Source organism: Anopheles darlingi, chromosome 3 (assembly GCF_943734745.1).
Source record: "Anopheles darlingi chromosome 3, idAnoDarlMG_H_01, whole genome shotgun sequence".
Classification (NCBI taxonomy): Eukaryota; Metazoa; Arthropoda; class Insecta; order Diptera; family Culicidae; genus Anopheles; species Anopheles darlingi.
Window position 1 is genome coordinate 38043439 of NC_064875.1, and position 11509 is coordinate 38054947.

At 47.2% G+C, this 11509-nt stretch overlaps 1 protein-coding gene across 2 annotated transcripts in view; it reads right to left on the bottom strand.

The window, feature by feature from the left end:
* LOC125957034 (uncharacterized) overlaps window positions 1–11212 on the bottom strand; it is a 92146-nt gene extending 80934 nt beyond the window's left edge. The window contains exons 1-2 of one of the 2 annotated variants that reach the window (XM_049689392.1): window positions 11118–11212; window positions 564–948 (exon numbers count right to left, since the gene is read on the bottom strand). In XM_049689392.1, coding sequence (XP_049545349.1) covers window positions 564–693 — 130 coding nt within the window. In that variant the 5' untranslated portion in view covers window positions 694–948; window positions 11118–11212. Of the gene's footprint in view, window positions 1–563; window positions 949–11012 lie in introns of both variants that reach the window. The other variant, XM_049689391.1, reaches the window with a different exon arrangement.
* Window positions 11213–11509: the final 297 nt, after the last annotated feature.

Here is an 11509-nt window from a genome sequence, read left to right on the forward strand (position 1 = left end):
ATGTGCTTTTGATGCTACTGATTATAACTTAGACCGGCACACAACACAAACGAGCCGCAATGTCGCAAAGTCTTGAAGCAAAGTCTTGAATTATAAAGATGTTTATATTAAAATACTACTACATTGAATACATAAAAAATGTACTTTTTAGACCATTAGGTTCGGTCCAGTTTTTGAAATATCATCAAATGAATGCTGAGATGAAACATTCAAATAGCTAATACTTCCGTTTTCATTTAACATAAGCTTTTCAAAACTTTGATCAGTTTCATGTGTTGTCTATTGAAAGTGATCGAAATGACTAACACGATTTCATCACAAATCACAGTTGATTGGATTACTAGTGACCTTAATCCAATGAACAATGTAGCAAATGGCAGATGTTAATTAAATAGCCACATTCACACACATTCTGTCCTTTACGTAATGATCATCACGAAGCCAGATTTTATAGAACTAATATATACTCTTTCATTCAGTGTATTGAACAATCGTGAATCGAAACATTCTGTTAAACTTGAACTAGGTAAATTAAAAACGCAACGGAATAGCTAATTACTCACCTTGAAATGCAGCCTCCACAGACACATCTCCTTCTGTGCATTTGGCAACGCACAGAATGATAGTGAACAGAAATCCAAAGAGCCACATTGTGATGATGTGATTCCTGAAGCCTATTAGCCGAGGGACCATTACAACAGCTCAATCACCAACTAGCACTTGAATTTTCGGTTCTCACTTTCCTTCTTTCCATTCACACTTTCAACAATGGAAACATGCGAGCACTGAAGTAGATAGAGCCTTTACACAGTTGCACGACGCGATGATATTATTCACATTAACCTGCACACGTTTCTATTATAGCACGATTCACGCCACACGGTTTTTTTTTGTATTCTCACATTTTGTAATTTCACAAACACTGATTTCCAAGCCTTAAATCACAATCTGATCATGAAAAATTAATTTAGTATAGAGAAGAAAGAAAACTTCCACTACGTTTGCACATTGCGCTAAGCCTACTGAATTCATCATCCTCTTATATTTAGGACCATTGTTTTGAATCACTGTCCCTTAGCATCGGATGCCATTAAAGCAAAAATCAAATTAAAAATTATAGATAGATGCGAAACAAAAGAAGGCATGGAAGCAAAATAAGGGAAATGGAGAGTAAGTCATACTGAGCCGATGTTAATTTCCGTTTCACGATGGTTTCCCTCTTTTCCTTCAACATCTTCTGAGGCCATCTGTTTACCTCGTTACTTTTAAGTTGCTGCTTTTGATTTCATGTCGTGCCTTTTGGCAGCGATAAAAACAGTCCGTTTTTTTCGTCCTTATTCTAAAACCGGAGACGCCCACTGACAGATGAAGCTACACGTTTAGCGCAAAAGACCGAGGACCAAAATCGTGGGTTGCTCGATTTATGTCTGTAAAAGAAGAGAATAAAGAACGTTCATTAATACATTTGAAAATAGTATAAACTTATCGCTTATTGTTCATTCGTTTGCAGAATGAATATGGTAATGAGAAAACGAATCATTAAAATTTACATTAAACAGTACTTCAGCAACGGAATCGGACATTTTTTTGAAGAAATAAAAACGATGATATGTAACCATATGCGAGGTAGCAGAAACGTGCAGAAAATCGAAAGAAAACAATGGTACTACTGATCCATATAGTGCACCGCTGCTGGAATACGCTGCTGCCGCCCATAGTATCGGTTTCGGAGTTTATCACTTTGTTGTACCATCTTTTCGTAGGCCCCGAAATCCGAAAACAAAACATACATACGCTATTCGTTCAACGCAGACCGCGGGATCAAAGATCGCGATGGTTTGATGATGCGTGCGTATCTAGCAGCACCAGAGAACACCACATCATCACTGCCATGCCGATGAAGATTCGGGCTTGCGAACCAGAAATCCAGTTTGAAGAGCCTACATCCGGTGACAGGTGAACGAAATTGCCCCCTTTTGCGGCGCCTTAGGCCGAACGCTGCGTTCCGGCAACGGATTCCTTCGGTACCAGCAACGCTGTTCTACGATTTCGAATAATGTTGCTTCACGTGTACACCGGTGTTTGGAAACAGCCTGCTTGTCTGCCTGCCTGCCTGCCTCTGAGGCAACATTGCTTGGCAACATGGCAACGACAAAGGCACATCATCGGCAACCAACCACGGTCGCTGCTTCGACATGGCCATGCAAATACGCCGCCTCGTGTGCAAACGGAGATAGCCCCCAGCTCTCTCGGAAGTCTATCGTGGCACGTGCACCACCCTTCCCTTCCCCTCACGGTAAAGAAACCCAGGGGCTGGTTAGAGTTTGGTCCTGCACCTCGTACCCGTGCCGTCTTTCAGCTGCATGCAGCAGAGGAAGTTCATATGGCTCCAATTATCTGTAGACGGCAGACAGAATGAAGAATGCGCCACTGTTGTGTGGCTCTGTGCCGGAGACCGTCGGATACATCGCGGCGCAAGGGGGGAAATTGGGAGGACTACCCCGGGTATCCGGTTGTTTCGTTGCTCTTCCGGATGCGAAAAATACTCACGCGGATGCCAGTGTGTGTGTGTGTGTGTGTGGCTTTGCCCGTTGTTGTCTCACCGTCGACATAAAACCTCTCGACATTGTGGACCGTGTGGTTACGCTTGCCGAGCCGCACTTATATTCCTAGCCAAACGGATGACACTAAATGTTACTCTGTGCACACACACACACACACAGCGTGTACTAGTAGGAGGTAAGAGGTTCTACATAGCTTAAACCATTTTGCAAACGAGAGCTGCAAAGGGAAAATATTTTTTACAATCCACTCATTTCCTTCCTTCAGCTTCAAACTAATGCAGCTATTCCAAATACAGTTGAGTAGAATCTACGTATCGCAATTTCAAAAGAATTTTTGGTCATAAAAAGTTAACCCTGCCACAGAAAAGATGCAACATTATTCAAACTATTCACAATCATACCACAAATTCAGTAGGCCATGAAAAATGAACTTGAAAAATTTGAATCTTCACTACAACGAAATGAAGTCGCAGACCGATAGACGGCACTGGTGCTTTGAAGCAATGAAGAGGCTTCATGATGATTGGTTCATGGCAGGACTAGTAGCATTACTCATTATCTGCTAATGGCACAAAGTGTTTTGTCGACCTATCAACGCCATCGTTTGAAGTCAATGAAACGCAGACCATCGCTCGCAGACTAAAGCGACGCTAAGAGGAGAAATAAGCTGCCACCGGCTAGAGCTCACGATATCTCGCTTGGAGTAGAGCGGAAGTGTCACTCGAGTAATCCTTCTTAACTGCTATTTTCGGTCGATGACTCACTGCCAGCCAGAAGTGAAAGCGAACTGCTCGGCGACGGTCACCGAAAAGACCACCGAAGAACTGCCGGTAAAAGAGCAACACACAGCATCACGCACGCAATCGCCACCGACGACACCCTGGCGCTTGAGCTGGCGAAAGGATTTTACATTATTTGTTCTTATAAATCGCCCCAAAAGCAAGTTCTGCTACCAGACCTCGGTAACAGCTCTGGTCGGCTTCTTGTCACCACCAGTAGAGAGAGTGAAGCACGCGCGGATCTGCTATTCTCTTGCTGTCAACACTATCACTATAGGCCATTGTTGGCTGTGAGAAAGACTACTCTATTTATTTACTTGCCATATCACTTTGTTCAAATCATCCTGGATTATCCACTACTGCTGGTATTGTTGCTCCCAAAAAAACGCAAGCTTACATGCCGACGGTTTTGCAATCAACACATGATGGCGATATCAAGAGAAATGAGTCTCGAGCCAGCAGTCAACACATCTTTGGTTGAGATAAAGTGAAACAAAGTGTGTTCTTTATTGTCGGATTTACTATAGCTACAGCACGAATCAAACAATGGAAAACATTCCACAACATTTGTCTTCAACCAAATAGGGTGCATTGTTGATTCAGTTTTCAGCACAAGTACAAACAGATTAGAGGAAAGCGCAAAATTCCTCATGGATGGAGCAGATGGTGGTAACACACTCTTCCTTTTTATCAGTCCAGGTGTTTAGCTCACCGAATCCGCGAATCCGTCGACGAGAGTGAGGTTGATCCTTTACATCACAAACTCGTTGAAGGAACATATTATTTTTTCTTCCACCTAAACATACATTCCACCTCCGGGGAGCGAGAACAAACACTCAACCCACGGGCACAACAAGATACAACAAAGTTCGGAGTTCGGAACGCGCTGGTCACGCCCTCGCTCGCACGCAAAGCCCAAATCATATTACACTAGGTGGCCGGGACTCGCGATGGCGGTGGCCACGGGGCAAAATTAACACATCAATCAACACAACTCCTTTTCATACCTACCGTGCACCGCGGACCCCGGGGTTTGGAAGGATATGAATTGCGTTTCAGCGCTTCCGAAAATATACCAACAAGTTCTTCCCGTCCGCGCGGGTCCCGTGACTCGGACCGTGGCCATCGCCAGCCATGGCTAGCCGCAGTTGATCCATAATTTGCTTTTCAAGATGGTAGCTCGTCGCTTCTCGCGAACGCGCCCCCTCCTCGGTCGGTCGGTCGGTGTTCGGTTGTGTTAAAGTTTTGCGTTACCGTCACGGAGAAAGGAAACGGAAATTTCCCTCCTGGGACTGGTGTCGGCCGGCCCGGCTGACGGAGGGCTAGGGCCCCACTTCTCTCTAGGGGCGTCCTTCGGAAAGTTCTGGAATTCTAGCACAAACAACAAGCGGAATGCGCGTCAGCGTGAAGCGCCTAGAGGTATTGTGTCCTATGCTTAGCCTTCGCTTAGACGCTCATCCCTCTCACTCTCTGCCGGCGACCCATGGACATGGCTCGATGCGCGAATCATTAACGTCACGGTTGTTTCCAGCTCGTCGCACACGCGATGCAAATACTCGCCAGCAGGATGTAGGCCCACCAATGGGGCCTACTATAAACGTTTCCTTGGAAGCGAGACAATACGGTCGGTCGGTTGGTCGGTTGCTGAGACGGTTTTATGGGTCGTTTGTTGGGTCATCCAGCAAACCATCCACGCTCTACGGGACACCGGACCGGCTCGAACCGGATGCTATAGGTAGCGCAGCCAACGCAACAATTTCTTTCCAATCTTCGCCCATGGATATGAGGGTCATCATGTTTTACGTGACATCAGGAAAAATGCGCTATCCAACAGCACAAATTGTTACGACGAAAAGCCTCACCGGCCTCGGCATCGGTTTGACCATGACACATGGTCGGTTTAATGCTCGTTTGTCTCTCGAACGACAATTAACAATCGAAACCAGCTACTACCATCAACCACTAATGATGGCGGGGTGGGGGTAGCGAGAACTGTCCACTGCCCTTGGATAGCATTCGCTTTTAATCGGTACTAATACCTCTCGTACGGCATCACGGGAAGCAGCACGAAATCAAGAAATAAGTACATGAGTAACGGTCACGGGCGCCCGTTGACCAAAATACCGAAATACAAACAGGACACTCACCACCCGACTTGGCCCTGCGCGGGCCCGAGTACTACCAGTGGTAGTGTCGTGGTAAACTTTTTTAATCGCATTATAACTTTCCATTATCGTTTGAATACATTACAAGCCCTGTGCGAGTGAGGTATAACAATGCCGATACAGGCACCGACCGGAGGAACCGGCGGGAGCATGATTTTATGTTTTCCATGTTTCCTTGTGTGAGTCATTGGTAACGACAACCCACCACCAAGAACGCTCTGCGTGCTGCTGCTGCTACTGCTGCTGCTTGCGGTTAAGTCTGAAAAATGTTATGGTCCTTTCGGCAGAGTTTATTCGCCTTCGTCTGTTTTTTTTTTGGGGGGCTCATTTTCCGAAATGCTTTTCTAAAATCGCCAATGAAATCGGCTCCGGCTTTTACCGTGAGATTAAAGGGTCTTTCACTTCCGCGATCATGCCGCTTTATGATCCCGCTTGATGTGCCGAAGAATTCGCACTTCATATGCTGCCATTACGACACTCCGATAGACATTAGGAACAGCGTACGGCGATTGTGTTTCGGAATGCTGTGAGGAGACCAACTTCTACGACGACGACGACGACTGCCGGGACTGCCACGTATCGCCTACCGGCCAAATAATCCGCCCGGAAGCAATTCGATTTTATCAAAAGCAGTTTCAGAGCGTACCACTCGTTCCTAAATAGCCATAAAGACCTGGACCTATGTGCGTTGTTTGCCACCAACCGAAATGCCCACACATACTATCCCCGACACACACAAACACACACACAGCAAACGTCTGGCAAACGATTAAAGGTTTCCTTGTTTTTATTAGCCACTAACTAACTGTCGGCTGCGCAACTCTGGGCTGCGGAAGGTATTAGTACCTTGGACTTCACATTCGTACCCTTGCAGCCAAAGTTCCTGGGGAGACATTGGGAATGGTCCTGTGTGCACTATCAGGACTGGTTTTGAAACAGCAGTAACATTAGAGTGAAAGTTTGGCAAATAAATTGCTTTCCGGAACAACCGGAACATCAAGAAGCGAACTTTACTCTCTCCACACAAAAAAGAGTGGAAGAATGAAACATGGAGAAAATTACTGGAACCAATTTGTCGCACGCATCTGCAAGAACGCATTAAGGTAGTCAAGTAGATGGAGCGACCGATGACCGTTTGACTCAATGGCCACTTTCAGTCTTGCGCGAACCATTGGAACACTTTTAATTTTCCACACTAATTATGAATGGCATTTGGGTCATTAAACAAAGAGTAGGGCTTCTGGCAGGGGAACAACCGAAGCAGATCAGAAGATAGATCACACACTCACGGAACAAACATTCGTCTGCTTTCATGGTGTAAAACATTCCGGAATCGATACAACAGCGAGCAAAGTAGAAGGTACGACGGGGTGTACGGTATGTGGCCCGCAAGCCTTAGGCGTGAAGATTACAATTCTCTCGACAAACACCTCCGGCCGATAAATATCCCAAAAGCTAAGGAAACCAATCCCACCACCAACACCAACACCTCTCGCACACGGTAACACACACCGATGGTGGGGAGGACTCGGGGTACGTCCATTAGCGCCGAGACTGAAAGTAAACAAGACCACTAATCGTCCTGTCCATTAGCTCGGCTTTATTTTTATTCTTTTTTTTTCGGTTTTGGTTGTTGGTTTTTGGTTGGTTTTTGCTGTAAACCAACTTTTCCTCTCACTTTGTCCAATTCCTTACCGGAAAGGGGGATCCGGGGAGGTTCCGAAATGTTGGTGCCTCTCGCTCACTCGCTCGCCATTTCGAATACAGACACGTCGATCAGCGCGTACCAGCCGTGGCTCGCTCGAGCCGTGGAAAGGTGTCGGAAAATAATATCAGAACAGACGTGTGCATGGGGGTCATTCACTACCATTTCGGGCCCAGGGCCCAGGACCCCAAAACACATGCTGCTGCCTACGGGTAGAAGGAAAACTTTTACCACCACCCCAGCGGGCCACAAAACCGGGGCCGGTTCCCATTGGCCGCCGGGATACCGGAACCGGCAAACCGGTACCTCCTTTCTTTCTGCTCGGGATTAAGCTTAGGCCAAACTTCCCGATAAGATTAGTGTATTTATAATTTAAGGCCTTCATTTTGGTTTTTGGGCTGGCGGCGGCGCGTTCACCGTGTCCAGCCGTACCGTCCGTCCGGTCTGCCGCCGAAAGAAGTGTGGCAAAGGCGGTAAATTAGGTTCAGTCGAAAGCCAAGAGGTGCCCCCGGCCCCCCGGGGGATGTTTACCCACCGCTACCGCTGGCTACTTCGAAACTACTACTCGCTCCGCATCCTCATCCTCGACCCGCTGTGTTTGTTCTGCTTTTTGCTTCTTTTTTCTCTCTCGAAAGTGAATAGACATTTCGATGCTAACACCCAGCCCCACCCAGCGCACATACACACACTATGCTAAGCTACCGGGTACTAAGCATGACTTCAATCTTAACTGCAAAATGGACGCAGTAGAAGCTGCTTTCCATGCCGCGCACGAAAATTGTGTGCCGAAAACTTTTGTATCTGATCCGGAAGCCAAGACCGAGTACACGGGGAGGGTAATGCGATAGTTTTTTGGGCTGATGGTAGCACAAGAAGCCGGAAGTTAGAATTATACCACGTATGAGTGTGTGTGTTTGGACGTACACAACGGTTGTTTAGTTGCCCTGCAGGGGTAACAACTTCTCATAAGTTTGCAGGCTGCATCGTCATAAAACCATAACTTTATCAAGTGCAACATCAACCTGTTTTTTCGTGTGCACCCTTTATGATGACTCAGTTGCTTTGAGACGACAAAAAAAAACGCTATTTATGTACAAACAAATGATGTGACTTTATCATGGATACAATATGTCGTTTGAGCGAAACACTTTGTGTAACTTTTGCTAACGAGAAATGCTTCTTGCTGCTTGCAAACATAGCAACATACTTTCTACTTTGCAAATGAGTTTACACTTTCCAAAAGAAGTGACCCAGCAACATGGTAGAACATTGTACGAATGCTGCTAAAGGATCACGTTGGGTTTCAGCGAAGTGAACGCTGCCTGTCCTATTATCTGGAGTAAAAATCATCCAAATGAACGAATTACTGCCTTTTCACCGCGCGTCTCAGCTCCCCCCTGCCGCCCAAACGCTCCACTTCAACGGTTCTAATTGCTACCATCGGAACGATACCATTCCTTTCCTACCTTTTGGAAACAATTTACGGGCACTAATTTACTGACGGAAGAAGATTTTAATTTTTCCACGCACCGCACCGGGCGCGGTTTGACAGTTTCGTAAAATGGGGCGTCACATCCTTCATCTTGGCTGAACTGAATCCGGACCGGAGAGTCGGAGACTCCGGAGAAAGTAGAAACGGATTTGAAGTCGTAAAACCTTCGTGCATAATGGTTCATATTTAACGACCATAAAATTAGGTAATATCTAATCGACGCAATAAATCTAGTGAAATGATGTTAAATTGTTTTTATCCTGCTCTTAAGCTCCTCAAGTCTATCCTATATGTTGGAGAAATTCTTGTATAAAATCATTTCTCGAAAAACGGATTAAAACCTGTAAAGCAAGCGTTCTGTTTATAGTCGTTTTTAATTATTTTCTTAACATGTCTGGGCAACTGTTTCTCATTTAAACGTAAACGGTTTTTAAATGTTGCAACATCAACCGTTACAACATCTAAAATGACACGACGAAGACATGTAATGGGTGTTATTAAAGGAGATACCAGAAAATTAACATCAACATTCATTCTCAGTGAATAGGAGAGAGAGAGAGAGTACTTGAACTTACCTCCGGCGAAGCGGTGAAAGGCGCGTTCCCGGTGAACGAGAACAATGCTGAATGGTGCGCGTTCCTTTCGAAAGATCATTATGCGGCGAGTAATAATCCTTAGAGTAGTCGACCGTCCCGTTGTCCCACCGACAACTCGCAGTCGCAGTAGCCGTAGGCCCGATCTTGGCCCAAGCTGAAGCCCCCCGTGAAATTCCCTGTTCACTAGCAACAGCTAACGAAGGACGGGCGAAGAGACGGTGGCGAGTCGGAAACGAAATAAGCTTCCGGCGCAGCAGCAACGCAGAGTACTACACACTATACACTCCCAATTACGGCCCACTTTATGGAAACGGTTACAGTAATTACATCCGACGTGGCCTAACTATTTCGAGCACGGCAGTCGAGCACTTCTTCAATTTACGTCAAACAGAACGCCAGCGAAAAGCGATGCCTCCTGCCTTGTGCACTCTGCCTGCCTGCCTGCCTGTCTGCCTGGATGGTGGAGGAGCAAAAAAAAGCGAACGCTTTTCCGCCCTAGATAGACCGCGAGCACCACAACCACCACAACAGCGCACAGACAAACGCACGCACGCACGCACGCACAGACAGGACGCACAGTATGGTGTTTCAGCGTTATTGTTTCACTCACTAGCCCCCGTCGCTGCTGCTGGTGGTCGGCTGCTGCTATCACACCTGGTGGTGAGAGGCAATAACGGTACGGACTCATGCTATTAGTATCGCGTATAGTGTATCCTTTATGTTCCGAGAATCAATGTACTAACGGGCTGAACTCAGCTATCCCAACAGCAAAAGCAGCGGTGGGCATAGAACATCCGAGGGTAAAAAATAACGATCCAGCCGTACCACCCCCCACTTCGCCTAATGGTATCCCACCCACTGATAGGACGACGCGCACGCAAACGGAACGGAACACCCGTCCCGTGCCGTGGAAGCACTCGCGGTGGGAAAAACAAACACAATTTTCGGATGCACACGCAACCAACAACCAGCAACCGTTGTTCCAGCGCACACTATGGGCCACTATGGGCCGTTTTTTTTAGTTTTCTTTTCCTTTTAGTTTAGTACCGGGAATCGCAAAAGCATTCCCACTGTTGGACGACGGCTACTTATTATAACCGTACAGTGTCGTGCCAGAAGAGGATGACGCGCAGGAGCGGAGACACCGCTCTTCCTTCCTCTTCCTCTCGCAGTAGCTTAATTTCATTGCCAATTTCGCTTCATTCTTTCCTCGAATTTGATCTCTCACACATACGGTGTCACGGTGCGATGTAGATGAATTGCTCACTTCACGTGCTCACACTGACTGGCTGGCTGGTTCTTCGCGTCACTAACGTCGCGCCGTCACCATAGCACCCCGCTCCCCGGGACACACTTCAAGCAAGTGGCAGGCAAGTGGCGCGCCGACTTTGCGGCACTCGCGCTTCGTTTTAGTACACACTCACACACACACACACCTTTTCCAATGCTGCTATGATCCTTCCCACCATTTGTGTGCATGCTGTTCCATGCTCCTCCTGCTCCTCCTTCAGGGGCACAATTATTTTCCCGCTTTTGCGCTTCGGTGACTCACATGAAACGCTGTGGCAGAGTGTGTGTGTGTGTGTGTGGGGGGGAGCGGTGTAAATAATTAGTCCGTACCGTAATTTCGTTTCATTTGCGCCCGTTCGCTCCCCAACTTCCGGTTTCAGTAGGGCTGGCGATCCAAAAGGATACCTTATGCGCCTCTCACCTTTCGTCGGCCAAGCCAAGACCACCGATCGACCGATAAGGACGAGGACGAGGAGGCTATCCCATGCAAGGGCCACTACACTGAGCAAGGGTACACTACACACACACACCACTCACACCATATCACCCAACTGGAGCACACAAAGAATTCACGAACGGCGCAGAGCCTTTGCTCCCGGTTGCGGAAGCGGACAAACGCGCGGATCTCCCTGTTAGCGCCACGAAAGAACAACTCCAACTGACGATCCTTGTGGAGTACCGTCGTTGTCGTCGTCGTCGTCGTCGTCGTTGGTGTCGGGTGTTCGCTCTCTAGTAGTAACCGCTCTCAGCAGGCGGTCGCCAGAGCCTGAGAAGGATATTGTTTATATTCTGCTCTCCTTTTAGCGTGGCTTGCCAGAACGGGAGCCACCATGATTCTGATTCCGCGCGGGACTCCCCCCCACCGTGGATGATGGTGTTTGTGACAACGACGTAGGCCAGGACATGCGCCTTACCGTC